This window comes from Topomyia yanbarensis, chromosome 1 (genome assembly GCF_030247195.1).
Source record: "Topomyia yanbarensis strain Yona2022 chromosome 1, ASM3024719v1, whole genome shotgun sequence".
Lineage (NCBI taxonomy): Eukaryota > Metazoa > Arthropoda > Insecta > Diptera > Culicidae > Topomyia > Topomyia yanbarensis.
The window spans coordinates 95,912,349-95,939,154 of NC_080670.1; the positions used below are offsets into that span (position 1 = coordinate 95,912,349).

The 26,806-nt window shown below is 39.4% G+C and overlaps 1 protein-coding gene across 1 annotated transcript in view; it reads left to right on the forward strand.

Moving 5' to 3' along the window:
* LOC131696400 (uncharacterized) overlaps positions 1-22,191 on the forward strand; it is a 62,515-nt gene extending 40,324 nt beyond the window's left edge. The window contains exon 2 of the mRNA XM_058984945.1: positions 21,975-22,191. Within this exon, the coding sequence (XP_058840928.1) occupies positions 21,975-22,191 (217 nt within the window). The remainder of the gene's footprint in view (positions 1-21,974) is intronic.
* The last annotated feature ends 4,615 nt before the right edge of the window (positions 22,192-26,806 follow it).

Consider the following 26,806-nt stretch of genomic DNA (forward strand, 5'->3'; position numbering starts at 1 on the left):
AGGACCACAAAATCGTTCTCAGAAGAATTACAATTGAAATTTCCATTTCGTGCTTTGGAAAATAACTTCCCTCTTATCGGGTTAGTTATTTTCTATAATAATATCCGAAAAATGTGCAATAAAACCAATAAACTGACCAATTGGACGGAAGCAATAAAATACCTACAACAATTTGAGTCAGAAAAGTGATATTAACGGAAAAATGCTTCGATCGTTGTGTTTGGCAGCTGAAGTTGCCGATTTGTTTTCCAACGTCAATTATTTGCGCTGTGCTGTACGGAACAGATTTTTGCGCGATTTGTTGGGAAATAATTAAAACAATTGTGTAGTAGATTCCGTAGATTTTACCGTAAATTTTGATAGAAATGATTTTGTAAAAGCATTAATTAGCCGTGCTTTGAATGGTGGTTTTTGCAAATCTTTCTAGAACATTAGTGAATGTGGAAACCCTGCTACTAAGCGAATGCCACGCCAAAAAGAATGATGAAAATATTTTCATTTGTCGCACAAAGGGATGGACTACCATCTGCACTAAGAAGTTTATAAAAGAGATCGCATTCCGATATACAATGCTCATTCGATGTGAGCTGCGAAAGGGGAATGTTCGTGTATGTACGCATCTGGTGTATGTAATCGTCTGGTATCACCAAAAATAGTTATCTGCAAACCGTTCTTATTAGGATGAAAATATAATGGAGAAAGAATTTATTTAGAAAGCTCCTTTTAATAACTTGGATTGAGTTTGCGCCTGTCAAGTCTGCTGTACTTTATCAATGACACATATAAACCAATGTTTATCGAATTAATCTACAATGCAAATCTTTCTAGAACATTAGTGAATGTGGCAACCCTGCTACTAAGCGAATGCCACGCCAAAACGAATGATGAAAATATTTTCATTTGTCGCACAAAGGGATGGACTACCATCTGCACTAAGAAGTTTATAAAAGAGATCGCATTCCGATATACAATGCTCATTCGATGTGAGCTGCGAAAGGGGAATGTTCGTGTATGTACGCAGCAGAAGCGAATTCGGGCAAGGTTCGAATCGTTAGCAAGGATTCTCGTCTGGTATCACCAAACAGTTATCTACAAACCGTTCTTTTTAGGATGAAAACATAATGGAGAAAGAATTGAATTAGAAAGTTCCATTTAATAACTTGAATTGAGTTTGCGCCTATCAATTCTTGTATACATTTACCAGTGATTCATATAAGCAAATGTTTATCAAATTAATCTACAAACCCGAAGGTTTTTGCAAGTCCTAGAAAATCAGTGAATGTGGCAATCTCATTCGACATGAAATTTCCAGTAAACATTCATTCAAAAAGTGCATTGGCTCAAATTATCCATGAATGTCATATGATATGCCCAAGTTTAGTCCTACGTCAACACCGCGGTTACGTCCCGGACATTACCCACTCCTAGTTTTTTGCTTTACTTTTTTATTTCGGTCGTTTTGTTGATTTCTATAATTTATTCAGTTTATTCTAGATTTTATTCGTGCAAGACTAGAAACTGTTTTCATCCCACCTCTAGTTGGGTGCCTACTTCTCGTGAGTTCTGCAAACTAATCCAATAGTGAAATGTGTAAGAAATGTCTCATCTCACTGCTAGGTGGATTAAATCGGTTTTTAAATTTCATACTGAGTGACATACAAAACTGGTATCAGTATCTTGCAGTCAAAAATACAATTTTATTTTTGAATATGATTCTAACCGCCATTTTATATCAAACCCACATAACAAAATTTTTCGGAAATGTAGTAGTTCTCGAGATATTTTAAATTTTTGTTTTAAAAGCACAATTATTTTGTTTTATTACGACCTTTTCATAAGTTATTCACGTTTCTCTATCAAAAGGAATAGGTTTTTCAAAAAGCCCACAACATTTTCTATAACTTTCTCTTTGACATTAAGGCGATATTGTAAACCATTTGAAAGCTACATGAAAACAACCAATATATGATTCAACTACATAGTTTAATCATCGGATCCTACGATTGAATAATATTTTGCCTGTTTTCGTGTAGCTTTCAAATGGTTTACAATATCGCCTTAATGTCAATAAGAAGTTACAGGAAATTTTATGGGCCTTTTAAAAAACCTATTGTTGTTGATGGAGGAACGCAAATAACTTATTAAAAGGTAGCGTGACGAGCCCATTTTCGCCATGTTTCTATTATCACGCTACCCATTTGAAGCCGTTGGTTAGAGCAGCTCAGCTTCTTTGTTCAACGCATTGAGTCAAATGGTAGCGCAACAATAGGGGCTTTCGAGTTTTCGTTGCGCTCAAACACGAGTATTTCATAGGGTGACCATACGTCCTGGTTTCCCAGGACATGTCCTGGTTTTGCATTGACTGTCCTGGTGTCCTGGGAAGTCGATGAAAATGCTTTATTTGTCCTGGTTTTTCTACTGTAAGCCTAATATATTTCTATTTATTCAGTCTTCGATTTTCACTATGCTCCAGATCGCAGTAACGACCGACCACAATCATAACTGCAACGTATACTCATTAGGGTGGGACAAAAAAAGATTCCAGCTCCGAACAGCTTTTTGGGTACCATTTGGGTCCTAGAACATCTGTGCAAATTTTTAGCTTGATCCCTGAAACTATATTTTTGCGCCAACTGTTTAAAGTTTACATGGGATTTTGCATGGGAAAATTAACTTTCACAAAATAATTCCTTCAGGAGTCGCCCATTGCTCCCTAAAAATAAACCGTTATGTTGCTTTTGTAGGAAATTTAACAAAGAAACAAAGTCTCGAAAACTACAAAACGATCTGACGCTTGAGAAAAAAGTTATTACGCAGAAACCGATTGATGCTCTGACGATTAATAAAATATTCATTTTTTCTAGCACCACTGCTGTTGGTTGTCCAATTATACGCAATTTTGTTTTAATCTTCTCTTAATGTGTCTAAATCGTTTATCTATACAATTTGGCCACTTCGCAAGGTTTTGAGGGATAAATTGAGGCTTCTTTTGTACATAATAAGAGAAAGTTCAAAAATTTGTTTATAATTAGACCGTCAGAAGCAGTGATGCTATAAAAAGTGAAATTTTCATCAATCTTCAGGGCATCAATGGGTTTTTGCTTAATAACTTTTTCCACAAGCATCAGATCGTTTTGCAGTCTTCTAGACTTTGTTTCCTTGACAAATTTTCTATAAAAATCAAAAGACAAGAGTTCGTTTTCGCTTTCTCGTCAACAAACCTGAGCTTCTGTATTTACTTCTCGGGGCATAACTCGGGACAAGTCAGTTGCTTTGAACGTTCACATGTGTCGTGCGCACCGTTTGGATTTTCTTGTGTCTAACTAGTGCTAATTTGGGTACTAGTTTAGATACATCGTCTAACTAGACACCCAGACGGTGCTAGTTACTGACGAGATGAATTCGAAACACAAAAAATAAAACTTAATTCAAGTTAGGTTTTGTGCCCTTAATGCACAAAGTGATTCAGTACAATTTTCCCTTGTGGGAATTTAAGATTGCATAATGCCAGGCGTTTGGCTCCCGAGCCAAAAGACAAGAGTTCGTTTTCGCTTTCTCGTCAGCAAACCTGAGCTTCTGTATTTGCTTCTCGGGACATCACTCGGGACAAGTCAGTTCTTTTGAACGTTAACATGTGTCGTGCGAACTGTTTGGATTTTTTTTGTGTCTAAGGGCCGATTTCTTCACCTTCGCTTAACGCTTAAGCCAGGTTTAAATACACTGGTAAACCTGGTTTAAAAGTTAAGCGAGGGTGAAGAAATCGGCCCTAACTAGTGCTAGTTTGGGTACTAGTTTAGATACATCGTCTAGCTAGACACCCAGATGGTGCTAGTTACTGACGAGATGAATTCGAAACACAAAAAATAAAACTTCATTTATTTGTTTTTATGTGGACAGTTTGAAGGCAGAAGCTGGCATCTTCTACATTTTCGAGCATAAGTGAACTGCATGATCTATATCTGGTGCACTTTTGCTCAATAATCCCTCTCATAGGTAGAATGGATCCTGAATACGCTGTGTCGGGAGAACGAATGAAGAGGAAACGAACCAAACATTTCATTCATTGCGACGGGCATGAATTGAATTTTGCTTTCTTTCAAGTTCACGCAGGGATGTCAATTTTTTCAAGCTCGGGCTCAAACTTATATTATTTATACCGAGCTATCCGCCAGTTTTCATATAACAATCGATTAACGGAGAAATTTTTGGTAACAACGATAGGTTTTGCAGCTCTCAAATCGAGAGATAATGGTTGTCAATGGAGATTGCCAGGCATAGCGCATGGAAGCTACTTGGGATCACTGATGTTTCTGATTTACGTCCATGTCGTGTTTTAGTACTAAAAACACCTCGCCGGTCCTGCACAGACCATCTCAGCATGAAACGTTTGCTTATGGTGGTGTAGCAAAAACTGCCCCTGTGGAATTCCGATGAAGGACTTTCTGGAAGGGCTCTTCCTCCCAGACTCCCATAACTTTTTTACTGTCCAAGCTCCGCCTGCCAGACCCCAGAACTTTTTAACTGCCGAAAACATGCGGAAAAGGCAATGTCGATTGAGAGGTAACGGGGGAAGCAGTACCCTTTCGACTGTCCTGGTTTTTTACTCGTCTGATATGGTCACCCTAGTATTTCACTGTTTTCAGCGCATTTGTGTAATTATCTTGGTTCTTAACAACGAAGCAAAGCTGTTGATGTCAATGTTTACGCATTCCATTGATTGTAGGCCAAGAAATTAATGAATTAGTGAGACACCCTGCTTAGTAAGGTGAAAATAGGCACTTTACCCTATATGATTGTGTTATTAAAACAAAATTTGAAATATCTCGAGAACTATCACATTTCAGAAAAAAAAATTTATGAGCATTTCGATTTAAAATTGCGTTTAGAATCATATTAAAAAATAAAATTGTGATTTTGACTGCAAATATTATGGATTACAAAAAAAAAATGTGAAAAGTTGTTGTTAGGAAATCTTTTTTATTGAAAGCTTCTCCATGCTCCAAATTCATCTTTTACCTCTTTAATATGATAAATATTGGATTTTTTACATTTTATGATGGGGTAACGCGAATAACTTTTAAAAAGGGCATAATTACACTATTTAATTGTTTTCGTTGGAGCCAAATTCCAAATATCTCGAAAACTATCACTTTTTAGAAGATTTTGTTAAATACATTTTGATTTAAAATGATACCTAGACTTACGTTCTGTAATAAAATTACAGTTTTGTATATGAATTAGTATGAAATTTGAAAACATGTATAAAGTTATTGTTAGAAAAACTTTTTTACCAATAAGCTCGCCATCATGCAATCACATTCAAAATGTTTTTTTTACTTTAGGTTTTTGTTGGCAAAATATAAAAAAATCTAAAAAATGGGTTTTTTGCAGTTTAAATTTTTAATATAAAGTTTTGTTTTTGGAAAAAACTGACACAATATTTTTTTCAGCGTATATTTTTTTCGTGAAGAAATATTCATTCCCTGTAACTCTTTCTCAGGAAGTTTTACTGTATAAAATAGAGTACTCGACTTAGAGTTTTTGGAAAAGTTCTTTTGAAAAATTGCTCTTGTATCAAAATATTCAAATTGTTAGAGAAAATCATGGAGATTCATAAACTGAACACAACTGCAAAGTTTAGTTCGAATCGATGATGGTCATATTTTGCGGTCGTCCGGTTTCTCATGGAATCCCTCAGGTGCGGAGGTCGGTTCAACGATTCCGTATGTAGCGTAGCTTCCGGATCGTTGACGCCTCCACCGCGTCCCGCCGGCACTTCGACGCGAACTACAAGATGTAGTCCCCTGTAGTGTCATTAGTCTGCTCCACAGGGTGCCGGTAGGATGAGTTTATTCAAACTGTCAGCTCCACCCACCTATTATCTGCGTGACTACGACTTTCTACGCTTAGAGCCGCCATATCGCTTCACATTACCCCGAATCAGGGGTACTCAACGACCACATGTTCCGGCGTATCTTCAGCACACTTTTATACACATACATATAAATACATATAAACACATTTGAAGACGTTGGCCTCATGTCCTCACTATGGCCAGAAAACGCCTTTTACTGCTCCATCACCTATCATCACTCCCAACTGTTTCAATACACATATCGATGTGATTGATATGCCTTCAACGGTGCTTTGATCTGGCTGGACGCTACAATTGCTGCCATAATCACCTCAGTTCTGTGGTTGCCTAGCTGTAACCTAAATACATTCTGTTTTCGATTGTGTTGCGGGTCGTTGTCAGCATTTCCACAATTTCTATCTTCTCTCTCTCGTAATTGTGAGAACGACGACTCCTATAGACAGCTTTAGCGTTAGAATGCCACTATACATCATGTTCCAAAGTTTTAGGCCAAGTATAGAGCCTTATGGCACTCCTGTCGTTACTCTCATCAACTTTTGTCCCGAATGTGTGTCGTAGACCAGCACTTGGTTCTGAACAGGCTGCTGCACAGGTTTTCGGGTACTCTTTGTGAAACGATTCTGGTATATCTTCCTAGCTGACGCTGAAAAACGCGGTCTTGACGTCTATCATTACTACTGTGCAGTAACAGCTCCTTCTCTATTTGAGCGTCTCTTCTGCTCTGTCCAGCTTGCTTCTCTGTCGATCTTACTTTCCGGATTCCATGTTACCTGTTTGACAAACCGCTTTCGCGCTCCGTGCATTTCGTTATTCTGTCGAGGATAACAATTCACAAGAGCTTTCCGAGAACACACACCCGGCATATGGGTCTGAATGATATTAGATCTCTTGACGGTTTCCGTGGTTTAGACAGCAGCACCAGCTATTGAATTTTTCATCTAGCTAGAATCAGTAAGTTGAATAAATTGGCTCGATTGGCACGTTCCCCATGTTATTAGGAGATTTGTTCCTACCAAGTAAGTTGTCTCATCATTTCATTTGAGAAGGGAAAGACAATACAATACATACACAATACAAGTGCAACACTAAACTGTAAACTGTCTGGATTCTTCACACCGAAAGGAAAGATGAACCCTACTGATGAATGCTATAGCTCTTTATCCCAAAGGGTTAGGAAAAATACCATGTTTGGGTTTAATTTTACTGTAGATTGGTTCGTCTATATACGAGGCGAAAAATATCCCGATACGCGATTGGAGTACTGCAGCTCTGCTACATATTAGATAATATGTAGTTCCGAATTCAAATCCATAAAGATTACACGAATACTACTCTGCAGTACTCATGTGCAGATTGAATGCTGCAATTTTGCTTGGAGATTTGATCCACGAACAACTACCTGAAACGAGCTCAGGGGCAGTCGCTATTGATAGATCGATACAGTCTGAAAAGTGTGTTCAGGACAGTTCAGTACTTCACCTTCTTCAGCCGAGTATTCAACATTAGCAGTTCCAATTGATTTCGAAAGTAGCCTTTTGACATTGAAAATGTCTTACTGCACTATCTGGGGCAGGGTGTCATTCTAAAATCTAACATCAAACAATGTCACGTTTTTGCGTCACTATTTTGAACGCTAATAACTTTGTTATTTATGAACGGATTTCCGTCTGGTTATCACCAAACAATTCGGAATTAACTGAAATTATGTTTTTTGCTATAGTGTTTTTGTATTTCAATAGTACACTATTGAAAAATAAGCAAAAATGAACAGATCTCGAAAACGTGAAAACTCCCATACATCAGTCAATCTATCCCCGGCAGCGCCGTCAATAGGGAGCAGCTTAGTGATTCAAACGAACACGAAACGTTATACAGTTAACTCTCTCTATGTCGATATTGTAGAGACCATCGACATAGGGAGAGATCGACATATAGAACACAATGATTTTCTTTGAGACAACTTTTCCTTCAGGACATTATAATACATACCGGGAAATGAATATAGATGCTTGTATTGTTGGTAGTAGGGTTGTAGACGACGAGGTAAAGTGCACTCGCACTGTAAAATATCAATTTTGGGAAGGAATCCCTTATTTGCAGTTTATCATTCTGCCGCACATGTAGGGGAACATGGGAAGACTTGACCAGGTTTTCAGATAAACCTGCACAAATCTCTAAAAAAGTTTTCAATCCTTCCAAAGTCATTGAGATATAATGTATAAAGGTATTATTCGTGTTCATAATTTTTTGCGGAATTTTAACTTACTTTTTCAAAAGTTATAAAAGTTTGTCTGAGATCGTTTTTTTTTGTAAAGTCTCCCCACTGTGGAGAGACTTGACCAAGGCCTGGGGAGACGACCAAGAGAATTTTGAAAAATCAGAACAAAAAATAATGACATAAATAATACTGTAATCCTTTTTTCCATATTGTCGAGGTCATTAGGTAGCAGCAAAAAATATAAAATGGTTGCATTTCATAAATTTCGACTGTGTTTAATGCATTTCCTTTTGCGTTGCGTTGCGTTGTGACGATGATTTTGGCGGATTGCACACTGACTTCATCATGTTTGACTGCTGATTATCTAATAAGAGTTGCTTAGGTAATGGTAAGCAGGAATTCATACCAATCCGATCCATATTGAAACCTCAACAGCATGATAGCCATCATTGCCGGCCGCCCCCATCTCCATCGTTCACGGGGAAGGATAAAGGATAAGGTAGACAGGAAGTGTTGATGCTCCACCTACTTAACGGAAGGACGACGATTCATCAGACTCTTCCATAGGTGTCGCGGAGTTGGTAGTTTGGAAAGGTATCAGGTCTAGGATTCGCTCCAAGCAAGCGATGCGACCTGTAAAGCATATTTTATTAGGTAGTTGTTTAGTTAGTCTTCGAGTGCACGATCACTCGAAAAAGAGAAGATCTTTTTTAGTTTTTGGTTCATTTCAAACTCTGGGCAGCCGGCTACCGAGAGTATACTATGTTCCCTAAACAAAAGCAATTTGAACTCCACACAGCCGACCGTGGAAGTATTGCCTAGAAAAGCTAATCTTATCTGCGTATTGGGCCGGATCACTATTCATTGCACCAGTATTTGGACAGAATTCGCTACTTCTTCTCTACGATATATTTATTGACTTGAAAACTACCGTGTGATAACACATTATACAGGCAAAAATAGCGCGAGATGTCATAAATTAAGAAAAGTATTACTTATTTTCCATATCGGATTGTTTATGGAATACAAGTATACAAGCGATAATAACGAACACTGAAGGGAAATATAAAGGACTGTTAACCTGATGCACGGGCTTGTTAGCAATAGCGGAGCTTGAAATTAGGTTCATAAAAACAGACGCGGCGAATTTTCAATACGTATTGACCCGTGATCATAGATACTAGTCAGATTAGTCGTATTGGGGCTAATTTCCGATCAACTATTCATTTTTACGGCAATGTTTTCTAGACTAGATCTGTTCGCACCCTCTCATTCTGCTACTATCGGCAGAAGGCTGATAGCACCCAGTCGTCGCCGGTCTAAGGACCAAATGTCATCAATAGACTTAGACTCGCGTGGAGGCATGAGATAGGAAACTTGTGGGAATTTTGTTATTCCACCGTTTGACGACCTGTGTTTAATGCATTTCCTTTTAAGGATTAACTGTACTGCTTACATTGCATATTAACACTTCACAAAATCAGCCATATTACTACTAACTTTGTTTACTAGTACAAGAAGATATAGACTGATGTTTGATGTGGGATTTTTTTGTGGCGTGATTAACTAACAGTAGGTACGATAGCATAGTAAATATCAGAAATTTTTTATCTTTCTTCGGCTTATTGCCACTTGGTCATGTCTCCCCATAAAATCTTGGTCAAGTCTCCCCAACATTACAACAATTTCGTTCAATCTAGTGCAAATTTTAGTAATAACTATTTCAATGTTCCGATTTATGGAAAATCATTTCACTAGTTCATAAAGTATAAAATAATGTATGAGTACTTTAGAAGTAATTATTAGGCGAGTAGATATGTCCATACAAAGTTTGATACAAAATTACATCATTTAACGCAAATTTATTAAATACGGAATCTTTTCTATAAGGAAAGCATTTTTCATTCCCAACTTTTAAAATTACCTTGACGGACCGAAACTTGTATAAAAATATTTTTGAATTTTTTTAAGAACCTAATAGAACACGTCATAGCCAATAATAGAATTCTGCGCTTGGTCAAGTCTCTCCATGTTCCCCTAATTTAAAACTTGTTTTGACCACGAAAGAATGATTCCCGTGCTACAGATGGCTGCATTTTAAATATTTTTATAGCACGTTAAAGTTAAAATTTTGAACCTAAAAATGCATAATTTCTAGAAAACCTCAATATATGCAGATTAAGATGAATTCGTTTTACAAAGTCTCGTAGGAAAACATTGAATATCCACTTCACCCCAAATCATGTCTTTACTGTCACTACATGCAGAATACTGATATAGGACTTAGCGCCCTGATCGCCAATTTTCATTTCATTATGTATATGCTTTGTGATGTCCTGAGAGAAAAAAACACATCGACATAGAGAAAGAATAATGGTACGGGTTTGAAAACTTTTCAATTTATTCTTTTGTTTTCATGAGAAACATTCACCTTTCTATTTTTCTTCTGTATTCCCGGGATCCCGGGATTTCCCGGGATATTAATTATTTATTTCCTGAAGCTGAAAACCGTCGGGAAATGGAAGCTCTACTCGATATCTCCCTATCTCGATGTATATAGCTTTATATTTGCCAGCATTATTCTCTCTCTATGTCGATGTGTGATTTTTTTTTCTCTCAGGACATCACAAAGCATATACATTATGAAATGAAAACTTGCGATTAGGGTTCTATATCAATATTCTGCATGTAGGGGCAGTAAAGACATGATTTGGGGTGAAGTGTATATTCAATGTTTTCCTACGAGACTTTGTAAAACGAATACATCTTAATCTGCATATACCAAGGTTTTATAGAAATTATACATTTTTGGGGTCAAAATTTTGACTTTAACGTGCTATAAAAATATTTAAAATGCAGCCTTCTGTAGCACGGAAATCATTCTGGTCAAAACAATTTCAACATGGGGAGACTTGACCAAGCGCAGAATTCTTTTATTGGCAATGACGGTTATTAAAAAATTTTCAAAAATATTTTTATACTTGTTTCGGTCCGTTAAGGTAATTTTAAAAGTTTGGAATGAAAAATTATTTCCTTATAGAAAAGATTCCGTATTAAATAAATTTGCGTTAAATGATGTAGTTTTTATCAAACTTTGTGTGGATATATCTACTCGCCTAATAATTACTTCTAAAGTACTCATACATTATTTTATACTTTATGAACTAGTGAAATGATTTTACATAAATCGGAACATTAAAATAATTATTACTAAAACTTGTACGAGATTGAACGCAATAACTAATGTTGGGGAGACATGACCAAGTGGCAATAAGCCGAGGAAAGATAAAATTTTTCTGATATTTACTATGCTATCTACTGTTAGTGTTAATCATGTCACAAAAAAATCCCACATCAAACATCAGTCAAGATGTTTACTAGATGTACTAGTAAACAAAATTAGTAGTAATATGGCTGATTTCATGACGTGTGAATATGCAATGTCAGCAGTACAGTTAATCCTTAAAAGGAAATGCATTAAACACAGTTGAAATTTATGAAATGCAACCCTTTTATATTTTTTACTGCTACCTAAGGACCTCGACAATATAGAAAAAAAGGTTTACAGTATTATTTATGTCACTATTTTTTGTTCTGATTTTTCAAAATTTTCTTGTTCAGGTCTCCCCAGGCCTTGGCTAAGTCTAGCTCGATCTCGAAAATCTTTTTTTGAAAAAGTAAATTAAAAATTCCGCAAAAAATCATGAACACGAACAATACCTTTTCACACTCAATGACTTTGGAAGGATTGAAAACTTTTTTAGAGATTTATGCAGGTTTAGCTGAAAACCTGGTCAAGTCACCCCATGTTCCCCTACATGTGGGGCAGAATGATAAACCGCAAATAAAGGCTTCCTTCTCAAACAGCAAACCTGATGTTTAGCACTGTGCGTGCACTTTACCTCGTCGTCTACAACCCTACTCCCCCCATAACGAGCATCTATATTCATTTCCTGGTATGTATTATGATGTCCTGAAGGAAAAGTTGTCTCTAAGAAAATCATTGTGTTCTATATGTCGATCTCTCCCTATGTCGATGGTCCCTTCAATATCGACATAGAGAGAGTTAACTGTATAACTACTAGTGGGAGCAAAGCGCTACTGTCTCCATGTATTCACGGACTGAAACATGGGGTCTCGCTCTAACATATTGTATCCCATTACTTTGACATGTGTGTACCCGGGGCAATATGTGTCAAACTATCCCGATCAGAACGACATAACAGAAATATATCAAATTTATATCTCATGTTGATATTTATTACTCACTGTGTTATTTTTGTGATATCCCTATCAGCAAGGCAAGCAAACTTATATCAAGATTATATCTTCTGGTGATATCATTGAACTGCTAATATGATTTTAATGTACGCATATAACGATGATGTTATAATATATTACATATTCTTTCACAATTATCTTTGAACACTAACTGTAAACTGTAAAGCGGGCAAATGACCAGTTGGTTAAAGCCCCAATAAACAAATCAATTGATCAACTGTGAATGATTGTTATATTACACCAATGATCGTCTATTTGCTAATACGCTGAAGCCTCTTTTTATGCGTATTTATTCAACTTTTTGAAGCAAATTTTCGAAGTTTTTGTTGATTTCCTTATATTTGCATTTTCCACATGGACATACAAACTTCCACGATTTTGAGAATAGATAAGTTTTAGATGCAAGAGGTCGGAAAACTTGAAAATAAGGTGTTTAACTTACTTGGTTGTATTTTGATTAAGAGATTACCTATTTTCTGAGACACTCGTTTGACACGCAATTTCGAATATGTGGCTTACGATTTCAATGTTGAAGCCATTATTCAAAAAGTTTTGGAATCGCAAAGTTATCAACAAGTATTCTAAAGAATATAATTTTCATATTAAACTTATTTTAACGAAGATGCAGGAAGTATCAAGCACTCCAGATGAAATAAAGAAACGCGGATTCAAATAAAAAAGCATTTTTAAACTATTTGTTATGGTTTAGTCAAATGATTCTATAAATAATTTTCTATCAATTAATTGTGCATATTGCGAAAACGAATTTTCAGAACTAAAAAACTGTTTGATATATACTGATTTCCACAATACCTTTATGAATTTTGAGGATCTTCGAGGATCTTCAGTCCGAGTTTGTGGGTATCTGATTTTGCGCGTTCTCCGAATTACCAAAGCATTGTAATTTTTTATTTCAACCCCCGCATAAAAAAGTTTGAGTTTGAGATTGTTGTATCTTTTCATTCCACCTAAGATAGTTTGACATTTACAATGAACTGACAATTACTTTGAATGCGCATATGTACTAATGTTTCCGTTGTATTCGATGGTGCTTCGTTCGTCTTAAAAAAACATCCAACTAACAAATTTTCGTAATAATCAAGATACTTCCACAATACCTTTATGAATTTTGAGGATCTTCGAGGATCTTCAGTCCGATTTTTCCAATTTATGCGGGTTTTTCATAAACAACCGAAACTTGTCCAGTTTGTGGGTATCTGATTTTGCGCGTTCTCTGAATATATACACATCCCAGCTGGTATTATTGTTTGCTGTTACAATTTAAATATGTGTTTTAGATAATGCTTGAAATAGCTAAAACTTTAATGTAAAAATATTGAATAGTTTCCTCCTAAATAAATTAAATCGATAATGACTGGGCAGTGCGTAAGCCTCTTGTACCTGAAGGCATAAAATAGACCCCACTTGCGGTCCTTAGCTTCCTGCCCAGTAACTCCTAGCCCTGGCCTCCTCGTGGCGTCGACTGGGATACGAGTAACCTTAGTGAAGATCGGGTAACCAACCCCGGTGGGAACTTTGGTCGTATGCTGGCAGGGAAGGGGGGGTTACCCTTCTTCGGAAGGTGTAAACCTGTCCTGGTGCCCAGGTGGGACCTTAAGCAGTCCTGGCACGATGGCCCACCGGCGAGACAGGTGGTTGGCGTAGGCCCTATAACCCGATCAGAAACACATAACAGAAATATTTCAAGAATTTATCTCACGTTGTTACTTGTTATAAATTTCTGTTATTTTAACTACTAACGAGACCAAATTTATAACACAATATGTTACACAAATTGCGTTCTGTTATAATCTTGTTATTTCATTTTGATCGGGAAGCCGCCCCTTAAAAAACCCACATAACGAACAATACAGAAGAGAATACGACCCAGAACAATCGGCAACGACCCAGGCGACGAATAAAGAATCACGATTGGAAACTCGGAACATGGAACTGCAGATCGCTCGGCTTCGCAGGATGTGACAGGATAATCTACGACGAGCTACACCCCCGCAACATCGATATCGTGGCGCTGCAGGAACTTTGCTGGACGGGACAGAAGGTGTGGAAAAGCGGGCATCGAGCGGCTACCTTCTACCAGAGCTGTGGTACAACCAACAGCTGGGAACCGGCTTCATAGTGCTGGGCAAGATGCGCCAACGTGTGATCGGATGGCAGCCGATCAACGCAAGGATGTGCAAGTTGAAGATCAAAGGCCGTTTCTTCAACTACAGCATCATCAACGTGCACTGCCCACACGAAGGGAGACCCGACGACGAGAAAGAAGCGTTCTACATGCAGCTGGAGCAGACATACGACGGTTGCCCTCTGCGAAACGTGAAAATTGTCATCGGCGACATGAACGCACAGGTAGGAAGGGAGGCAATGTACAGACCGGTGATCGGGTCTAACAGCCTGCATTCCGTATCAAATGACAACGGCCAACGATGTGTGAACTTCGCAGCCTCCCGTGGAATGGTAATCCGAAGCACCTTCTTCCCTCGCAAAGATATCCACAAAGTCACCTGGAGATCACCGGACCAAGTAACAAAAAATCAAATCGACCACGTTCTAATCGACGGTAGATTCTTCTCGGACATCACAAACGTCCGCACTTATCGCAGTGCGAATATAGATTCGGACCACCACCTGGTTGCAGTATGCTTGCGCTCAAAACTTTCGACAGTGCATAGCTCTCGTCGAAGCCGAACGCCACGGCTAAACATCGAGCGGCTACAAGATGGCAGAGTGGCTCAAGAATACGCGCAGCAGTTGGAAGTGGCACTACCAACGGAAGAGCAGCTAGGCGCAGTTGCCCTTGAAGATGGCTGGAGAGATATCCGATCCGCCATAGGTAGCACCGCAGCCACTGCACTAGGTACGGTGGGCCCGGACCGAAGAAGCGACTGATACGACGGCGAATGCGAGCAGTTAGTCGAAGAGAAGAATGCAGCATGGGCGAGAGTGCTGCAACACCGCACGAGGGCGAACGAGGCGCGATATAAACAGGCACGGAACAGGCAGAACTCGGTTTTCCGGACCAAAAAGCGCCAGCAGGAAGACCGAGATCGCGAAGCGATAGAGCAGCTGTACCGCGCTAAAGACACACGGAAATTCTACGAGAAGTTGAACTGCTCGCGCAGGGGCCACGTACCACAGGCCGACATGTGCAGAGATACAAACGGGAATCTTCTCACGGACCAGTATGAGGTGATCCAGAGGTGGCAGCAGACGACGAGGATGGTACGGTAACGCACCTGGGAACACGCGTGGAAGACATTACACTACCGGCTCCGGATCTCCAAGAAATCCAGGAGGAGATTAGCCGGCTCAAAAATAATAAAGCCGCTGGGGTTGACCAAATACCAAGCGGGCTACTAAAACACGGTGGCGAGCCACTGGCTAAAGCGCTGCACTGGGTGATTACCAAGATTTGGAAGGAGGATATTTTACCGGAGGAGTGGATGGAAGGTGTCGTGTATCCTATCTACAAAAAGGGCGACAAGCTGGATTGCTGTAATTACCGAGCAATCACCCTGCTGAACGCCGCCTACAAGGTACTCTCCCAAATACTATGCCGTCGACTATCACCAATTGCAAGAGAGTTCGTGGGGCAGTACCAGGCGGGTTTCATGAGCGAACGATCTACCACGGACCAGGTGTTCGCTCTTCGTCAAGTATTGCAGAAATGCCGCGAGTACAATGTGCCCACACATCATTTGTTCATCGACTTCAAAGCCGCATACGACACTATCGATCGAGATCAGCTATGGCAGATTATGCACGAGTACGGATTCCCGGACAAACTGACGCGATTAGTGAAGGCGACGATGGATCGGGTGATGTGCGTAGTACGTGTCTCAGGGACGCTCTCGAGTCCCTTCGAATCACGCAGAGGGTTACGGCAAGGTGATGGTCTCTCGTGTCTGTTATTCAACATCGCGCTGGAAGGTGTAATAAGAAGAGCAGGTATCGACACGAGTGGTACGATTTTCACAAAGTCCGTTCAGCTACTTGGCTTCGCCGATGACGTTGATATTATTGCACGAAACTTTGAGAAGATGGATGAAGCCTACATCAGACTGAAAAGAGAAGCCAAGCGCGTCGGACTTGCCATCAACACGTCGAAGAAAAAGTACATGATAGGAAGAGGTTCACGAGAAGAGAATGAGAACCGCCCGCTTCGAGTTTGCATCGGTGGGGACGAAATCGAGGTGGTTGAAGAGTTCGTGTACTTGGGCTCACTGGTGACCGCCGACAATGATACCAGCAGAGAGATTCGTAGACGCATCGTGGCAGAAAATCGTGCTTACTTTGGCCTCCGCAAGACACTTCGGTCGAACAGAGTTCGCCGTCGTACGAAGTTGACCATCTACAAGACGCTGATTAGACCGGTAGATCTCTACGGGCACGAGACCTGGACCATGCTCGTGGAGGACCAACGCGCACTTGGTGTCTTCGAACGGAAAGTGCTGCGTACCATCTACGGTGGAGTGCAGATGGAAGACGGCACATGGAGACGGCGAATGAACCATGAGTTGCATCAGCTTTTGGGGGAGCCGCCCATCTGTCATACCGCGAAAATCGGACGACTACGGTAAGCCGGGCACGGAGCCAGAATGTCGGACAATACCCCGGTGAAAACGGTTCTCAACTGCAATCCGACCGGTACAAGAAGACGTGGCGCGCAGCGAGCACGATGGATCGACCAGGTGGAAGACGATTTGCGGACCCTTCGCAGACTGCGTGGCTGGCGACGCGCGGCCATGGACCGAGTGGAATGGAGGAATCTTTTGTATACGGCACAGGCCACTTCGGCCTTAATCTGTTAATAAATAAATAAAATAAATTAAATAAATAAAATTTAGAAAAGAAAATGTATTTTAGAAACCATGAAATGTTCTAAAATACGTCACACCGAAGGATCCTTAACAATTTCTCGAATTTTATGACTATCTGTTATGATATTCGCAGTTGATAGATTGAGCTATTGTAAAAAAAATGTATTTCTGCGAATTTATTAGATGTGAGATAATTGTACTGGTTTGCTTAATCTTCCCCATTTTAAAAATGCCAATAACCAAATCCCAAAAGCGACTTTACTTGAAATCTCAAAATGCAAGCCTCAAAACTTTGGTATTTGTTTCTTTGAATTTATTCGGAATCATAAGTATCATTTGTCGTATTCTCCGTAAAATAATGTAGGTAAATTATCCGCTAAATGTTATATCGCACCATATCGCATCGACATTATTCCTAAAAATCGTGTAAATCATGTTAACGTACAAGAAAGGCACCGAAGCGCACTATTTAGAATCTAAAAATAGCCCCACTTTCCTAATCTGAAAAGTTATTATAAAGTTATTCAGTCTACCGTAATATAGGCAGCTGTAGTAGTGAGCAAAACTGTATGAAAACAAAGCGTAATATACAAGGAAAACAAACAGTCCTTTGCTTTGGCAAAGTTCAATGTGTGCGTTCTGGAAACATCTCCTGCATCTATAATTATTTTGCCCTTGACGAATGCGGAGAATATTAAACATCGGTCGAAAGCAACGTCGTTGGTTCATGCAGGAGACATCCACATAAAACTCAGAATACCCAGGTTCAAATCGCTATATCCACTAATAACAATCAGCGTGTCATATATTCATAATAACAATCAGCCAGTATGTATGCAATCATTTGACAAAACTATAAAAAGCTTTTGCTGCATGAAGCTTTTTGCTTCCAAACGAAAAACGCCTTAATGTATGCTATATTTTTCTATTTTATTCTATTTTTAGACCTGCACGCTAAATTCGTTGATACTATATAATAGGTAATAAAAGCTATTTTGGCCGTGGGAGAACCTAACAAATTTTGTTATAATTCTGATAGAAGCCTATCACAGGTTGTATTTATGATATATACTAGAAGAATTTCTGTTATGTTTTCTGTTATTTTACCAACTAACGAGACCAAAGTTATAACACAACTTGTTATCATAACAAAGTAACTCAGTCTGTAATAATTTTGTTACTTCTTTCTGATCGGGTAATGGGCCTAGCATATGTAAGAGCGAGATGATAAATTTTCAGTGTTAACAGCGACATGCGTCCTCTAGTAGTTATAATCTCTTTTGCTCTAATGGATGCTTTATTTTTTTCGTATTCTATTTTTAGACGTGCAAGCTAAAATCGTTGACATTATACAATAAGTAATACAAGCTATCTTGGGGTCAACTAAGCTATCTCAAGTTGTTATGATCGTGTTATATTGCTTTCAATGTTTGTTATAAATGTGATATTCGTAGAGAATTTTATGTTAGAATCTTTGTTATTTTAACACCTAACGGTTTCTACTTTATAGCAAAATTTGATAGGAAATTTTTCGTAACAAAACATCAGCATGAGTTATAATTGTGATATTTCCTTCTGGTCGGTGGGGGGGGGGTTGAGAGAGGGGGATGAGGAAGGAGGGGGAAGGGGTGGATGGGGTATCCAACACCCAACTTATGTTATAACTTCCATTTGAGACTGGTTAGTCAAAATTGGTTCAGTCATGATCGATCAGTTCTGCACTGATAGAATATATTCGTAAACCGCTATGTATTAGTTTCGTACAGATAATTTTCATAAAATATACGATTTTTTCGTGCATACGATGAATCATTCGTAGTTCTATGGAAACACATTTATTTTTTATTACGCTTGCAGTTGATCCAGAATCCGGAGCAGTACGGATTCAGTTGAGCCATCGCATGCTCGTTGGTTTTGTATGAATAAGGTTGAGTTTTTCTCTGCCGGAGCAATGTCAAAAAAATATGCTATTAAATACGAAAACTTCTCTTAGATGAACGAAATGAATTCGTGCGACCAACGAGATTGTTCGTAATATACATAGACGTTTATTAAAATAAACAAAACATTTCGTTTCATTCACGAAAATTAATGTCGTTTTCAACGATAACATTCGTGCAATGTATACTAAATAAATAAAATTTACGAAAACTTTCGTTCATCAAGCGACCATTTCTTCATACCACAATAAAATCGATTTTGCCAGTAATGTTTTTTAACTAAAAAAAATCGGTGTTGTCAAACATCGATCCCAAAAGATCGAACGAAAAAATAAGAGGATAATAAATACGAAAACTTTTCTAAGATGAACGACATAAATTCGTGCGACCAACGAAGTCGTTCGTAATATACACAAACATTTATTGAAATAAAGGAATCATTTCGTTTCATTCGCGAAAAATAATGTCGTTAACAACATTCGTGCCATGTACACTAGATAAGTAAAAGTTACTAGAACTTTAGTTCATCAAGCGTCCATTTCTTCACACCACAATCTTTCTAGTCCTCAATAATGATAAGCAAGTTGAAATAGAATCGAATTTGCCAGATCGATATTTTTAATTAATAAAAAATCGGTGCTGCCAAACATTGATCCTAAAAGATCGAATGCCACAAACGAAATCGTTTGTAATATACATAAACGTTTATTAAAATACACGAAACATTTCGTTTCATTCATGAAAAATAATGTCGTTATCAACGATTACATTCGTGCAATGTAAACTAAATAAGTAAAATTTACGAAAACATTCGTTCATCAAGCGGCCATTTCTACGTATCACAATAGAATCGATTTGGCCATATCGATTTTTTAAATTAAAAAAGAATCGATGTTGTCACACATCGATCTCAAAATATCAACTGAAAACAATAAGAGGATAATAAATACGAACACTTTTCTAAGATAAACGAAATGAATTCGTGCGAGCAACGAAATCGTTCGTAATATACACACATGTTTACTAAAATAAACAACACATTTCGCTTCATTCATGAAAAATAATGTCGTTATCAACGTTCAACATTCGTGCAGTATACATTAAACGTGTAAAATTTACGAAAGCTTTCGTTTACCAAGCGGCCATTCCTGTTCATGAAATGAACGAAACCTACTATGTAGAATGCACGCAAATGCTTCGTTGCAGAAAACGACGAATGAATTCGTGCATTGCATGATCGATTTCATTATATTTACGAATTTATATTATCAGTGTGCAATATGCCCAGAACCCGGGACGGAATTATCGATAGTGGACAATGTATTCCAATAATGTTTGATTCGCCATCAGTTATCTAGGCCTGCGAATCGAAGTAATTTTATATTCATTTCAATAGACTTTTAACCTATGAGGCATTACGATTGTACCGGTTTATATGAGAAATTCCTATGTGATCGAAATAACTAAACTGTAACACAGGAACCATAAATCAGAACCGAATGAAATTCAATAGCATTCAATTGGAGTATTCTACCTATCATTAGAACTCAAGTTTGTAAAAATCGGTTAAGAGTTTGCTAGAAATATGTGTGACATTAGCTTATGAACTTGGCGAGTTCCCCAAGTGCATCAAGAATCGTCATAGGTGGCAAATGTGGTCAAACCTTTTTAGATGGTCATTAGTGATCTGGATCCGCAAATCCAAGTTATTTTGAACGTATTTGAATGCGTATAACATCATTCGGACATCATAGGGGTACCAGTTTATATGGGACAATGCTGTGTGATCACACACAGTTCCCGTAACTCCGAAACAGGAAGTCCGATCATCAAAAAATTCAATAGCGTCTTATGGGAGTGTTATACCGTTCATTTGAAACTAAGTGCAAATCGGTTCAGCCATCTCTGAGAAAATTGAGTGACTTTATTTGACACACACATACATACACACATACATACGCACACGCACACAGTGGGGGGGCAGCAGGGACAGGAGGACAGAAGTTCAGGGGCTTAACGACCCCTCCCCCCCGGAGCTACTGCGAGTTGGGGAGTCTTGCTTGGATATGGTGGGGCAAGGCAATGTTGGGCTCTGCCAAACCTCTAGAAAAAGCCATATAAATCCGAATGCAGCTCCGACAAAGCGAGTCGGTGCCGCTTCCGCTAAGGTTTTACCCAAGACTTTAGCATAAAGCACCCTTACCCAACGGGAGTGCCAACCGGCACATTAGGATCGACACCAGTAAGATCCTAATTACGGCATACTGGCGGCAGAATACGGATGTGAATAAGGATTTCATCGAAATTATCTACGGACCGACAGCCACGCCATTCCACTACCCTAGTAAGGATGGGTGACACTTCCCCGATACGGCGAGTGGGCTGATGGTGCTGGCTGTCCCTCGTCCCAGTAAAACTTTGGTAGGTCTCCAAGTACGTTCGAAACCCGCCACCTTAGCTGGTGCAAGTAGGCTCCGTTGAAGGCTCCTGACTAGCGCTGATCCGGCTCTGAACGCGGTACACCATGAAGGACCGCGTCAACCCTTGCATGCGACCTCGCTGCTCGCAAAGGTAACCATGGGATCATGTGAGGCGGCTACTTATTACGGGCGTAGATAGCGGCTTGGAGTTGGGACCCAAAAAGCATGCAAGAAGACAAAATCAACAAAAACAACAAACCAACTGGACGCCAAGGAAGGCTAGGATTTCAGGTGCGCACACCGAAACCAAGCGTTACCCAAGAAGACCAGCAGTCTGGGTTACCTAAAGTGACGAAGTTGAGGAAAAAAAATTGAAGAACTCTACGAATTCGTGAAAAGCAAGGGCAACGTGCACGGACATATCAAGGATCTAGTGATTACCATCAAATCCGCCGTAGCAGCAGCCGAATGCGAACATATGGCGTTACTAGAGCGAGCTGAAAACGCCGAAAAGGCGCTGAAGTCCACAGTGATAGAAGAAGCAGAAGCCTGTGAAAAGAATAAGGGAAACGCCAGGAGAGGAGGAGGAACCGAAGAGGCCCAGGAAGGTCGGTGAAGGACAGCAAAAAAGCCGACAATCGCAGAGTGAATGGCGTACCGTAGAAACCGCAGAAGAGAGGAGGAAAAAACAGAAAGAAAAGGAGGAAAAGAAGAAAAAGAAGAAAGAAGACCTTCGGCCACGCCAAAGTAAACGAAAGCGTGACGTATGCTGCGATCCTCAAAAGGGTGAGAGAGGATCACAAGTTGAAGGAGCTGGGGAGAACGTAATAAGAACCAGGCGTACTCAGAAAGGCGAAATGCTGTTCGAGCTGAAGAAAGATCCATTGATCAAGAGCTCGGCCTACCGGGAACTCGTGGCAGAAGCGGTGGGAGGAGAAGCGAATGTGAGAGCATTAGTTCAGGAAGCCGAACGAAAGACGAAGTGAGAAGCGCGCTAATAGAGCAAGGAAACCTGGAGAGGGAGCAGATATCAATAAGATTGAGGAAGGCGTACAGTGGCACACAGATAGCAGTGATACGCTTATCGCCAACCGCAGCCAACAAGCTTATGTCGACCGGTAAGATCAAAATCGGGTGGTCGGTGTGCTCGTTCCGATTGATCCATAGAGCCACTAAACAAATGGAGAGGTGTTTCAGATGCCTGGGTTTTGGCCATCAGGCAAGAAACTGTAGAGGCCCGGATAGATCTGATCTGTGCAGAAAATGTGGGGAGAAGGGACACATTGCTAGAGACTGCACAAAGCAACCGAAGTGCTTGCTCTGCACAAATGAGGTCGGAAAAGACCACATGTCGGGACGCTTCTTATGCCCAGAGTACAAAAAGGCGAAGGCAGGCCAATAAAGATGGTGTTTACCCAGCTCAATCTCAATCATTGTAACATTGCACAGCAACTGTGGTGGCAGTCAACAACAGAAATGAAGTGCGACGTTGGAATTATTGCAGAGCCGTATCGCGTCCCTCCCGATAACGGTAACTGGGTGGTGGATAGTGCAGGAATGGCGGCAATCCAAGTGATGGGCGGTTTCCCTGTTCAAGAAGTGGTGGATAGCACACACGATGGTTTCGTGATCGCCAGGATAAACGGCGTATTCTTGTGTAGCTGTTATGCTCCTCCACGGTGGACACCAGAGCAATACAACCGAATGCTGGACGCATTAACCGACTCGTTAATCGGTTGTTATAGGAGGAGATTTCAACGCTTGGGTCGTGGAGTGGGGTAGCAGGCTGACCAACGCACGAGGTTACAGCCTATTGGAAGCACTGGCGAAACTGGACGTAAAGCTGTGCAATGAAGTAGAGCTTCCATCCCGGGAATTTATTTCCCGGGAATCCCGGGATTTTTGGATTTCCCGGGATTTCCGATTCCCGGGAAATTGTGTTTTCTCATTCCCGGGATTCGGGAATCCCGGGAAAAAGATTTTTAATTTATTCCATAAGACTTAGATTCTCCAAATGAAATTCTTTAGGAAATATCTTTACCGGCAAACATTTGGAGTGAGTAGTGAATGCAGATTGTGCTTTTCCAACTGATTTGCAGATCAATGGACTATATATCTTTAGGCTCACTGATATGTTTTCGTGATTTTTTTAGGTATATAGTCCACGCCATACTCAAAACAATGGTAAAGAATGTTGCCTTCATTCAAATTTTCATTCAAAAATGGATTAATTTGCGGCCGTTATACCGAACCATTTCCGTACAGTAGCGTTAGTGATGCGCACGATATCTCTGCCACCGATGAACCGATTGATCAGATTTTCAACAGTTCTTTTAATAGTTTATTTTAATAGTTAGATCTTGAATGAAAGGGCTTGCAATCAAATTAATAATGGAAATTGCGTTACTTTCTTAAAAAATCGATGTGTGTTCGTTTCAAAGCTTGGGATGGTTTGTAGTGATATCATGCTTAACGCAAACGCTATTTAAAATAAAGAATGTTCCTAGAACGTCTGCAGAAATATTTGGTCGGTTCATCGAATGCATATTTCGTTTTATTTGTTATACTGTAACTGTAATATCTGTAAATTCTTGGATGTATGAAAAGAAATACATAACGTTGTATCTGTCCAATATCATGCGAATTCAAACTCTTTGAATGCTTTCAAGGATGCAGGCAGGATTTTTGAAGGGATACGATCAAGCAATCCAGATACTTGCCCGTAACAGGAAATCGATAATAGGCTTCATCCATCGCTGCACAATTCGTCCATTATCTGCTTGATTTTGATTCACACTTAATTCGAAATGATGCTGATCCCACTGTGACGGAATTGGATTCCATTTATAAACTTTCCTCTTTTGATCGGAAGTAACTGCACACTACCCTGAAGCAGCTCAATATTTTCAAAGAAGGTGCTTTGCATTAAATTGATCACATTCCATCGTACCAGAACAACGAATTCTAATTTTGGACAGAAACTCCAGCAGCTGCGTTTAGTATATCGTCCCAATCGTAATCGTAATTACCAAAATTTAGGCATACATATTAGGGTGGGGCATTGTTATATGGAAAAACGTAATCATAGCCACATCAACCGAGCACAGCACTTTTTTGGTTCCTTTTGGGGTCCCAAAAAACTGTGCAAAATTTGGGGTCGATTGGTGTTGACTCGGCGTAGCGCATTGCGTTTGAAATTTGTATGGAGATTATTATGGGAAAACCTACATTTTTGCATTTTTTATTCTACAGACTACAATTATTCCTGTAGTGTGCCAACAAATAGATAGATGTGTAGTCCAGGATATGCTGAACAACATTGCCGAAGGATGTATGGTGTTAGAATGTCTCTAAGCCAAATTATAGCTGTTCAAAGTTCGATACATCGAATTAAATGCCAAAAATCATTTTTATTGCCAACACTGCCGGTGTACCAATGGTATTTCATATAGCATTCCAAAATAACATCATATATTTTAGTTTTACCACATTGGTATGTTTGGATGAATTATTCAAAAGCCTTAGCTCAATTTCATGAGCGTAGGTAGTTGAGCAACAGGGCGTAGTGAGGGGGGATGGGGGGGACTTTAATATGTAGAAATTCGAACTGAAATGTTGTCGAGCTGGAATGTTCAGATGAATTCTTTCAAAACAATTACACAATGTCTTACGCATAATAGTAACGATGAAATAAAACATACTGTATCCCTTTGCCTTGACTTTTATCAATAAAAGTTACGTTACAGACTGAATCAACTGATGTCGAGTTGATATGTCAGAGGATTGCATTGATTATATTTCAGTTTAATAGGCACTATGATTTGATGGGATGCTCATTTCGATGCTGTTCGACCACCTGAAGCAAAAATTGTTGTAGGGATCTGGTGGATTTCATGTTGAAATCCAGAAATCAGCTCACGCCTCGTGATTGAACAGCATAGAAATGAGCATGCTATCAAATCATAATGCGTATTAAACCGAAATATAATCCTCTGACATATCAACTCGACATCAGTTGATTCAGTCTGTAACGTAACTTCTATTGATAAAAGTCAAGGCAAAGGGATACAGTATGTTTTATTTCATCGTTACTATTATGCGTAAGACATTGTGTAATTGTTTTGAAATAATTCATCTGAACATTCCAACTCGACAACATTTCAGTTCGAATTTCTACATATTCAAGTCTCCCCCCATCCCCCCTCACCCCTCACTACGCCCTATTGCTCAACTACCTACGCTCATGAAATTGATCTAAGGCTTTTGAATAATTCATTCAAACATACCAATGTGGTAAAACTAAAATATATAATGTTATTTCGGAATGCTATATGAAATACTATTGATACACCCGCAGTGTTGGCAATAAAAATGATTTTTGGCATTTAATTCGATGTATCGAACTTTGAACAGCTATAACATGGCTTAGAGACATTCTAACACCATACATCCTTCGACAAAGTTGTTCAGCATATCCTGGACTACACTTCTATCTATTTGTTTGCATACTAAAGGAATAATTGTAGTCTGTAGAATTAAAAATGCAAAAATGTAGGTTTTCCCATACTAATCTCCATACAAATTTTAAACGCAATGCGCTACGCCGGATTAACACCAATCGACCCCAAATTTTGCACAGTTGTTTGGGACCCCAAAAGGAACTAAAAAAGTGCTGTGCTGAAAAAACGATCATTTTGCCCCGCCCTAATACATATAGCCAAATAAAAGTTGATGTTGCGTAAACTTATTGACGAGTTATCAAATGATTGAATGATGTGTAGGCCACCAAATCGCCATCTTCTAAAAACTGCTTTAGAGCAGATATACATGCAATCAAACGGGTTTTAAAACTTTTCAATTTATTCTTTTGTTTTCATGAGAAACATTCACCTTTCTATTTTTCTTCTGTATTCCCGAGATCCCGGAATTTCCCGGGATATTTATTATTTATTTCCCGAATCCCGGGAAGCTGAAAACCGTCGGGAAATGGTAGCTCTACAATGAAGGTTCCGCTAGCACATTCCATAAAGACGGTCGGGAATCCATCATCGACGTAACATTCTGCAACGCGTCGCCGATGGATGACATGAATTGGCGAGTTAGTGAGCAGTACACACATAGTGATCACCAAGTCATCCACTACACCATTGGTCGGCGAAATCGTAGGGTGATGCAGAGAGTGAGGACTGGCGAGCGGAAGTGGAAAATAAAGGAATTCGACAAGGACCTTT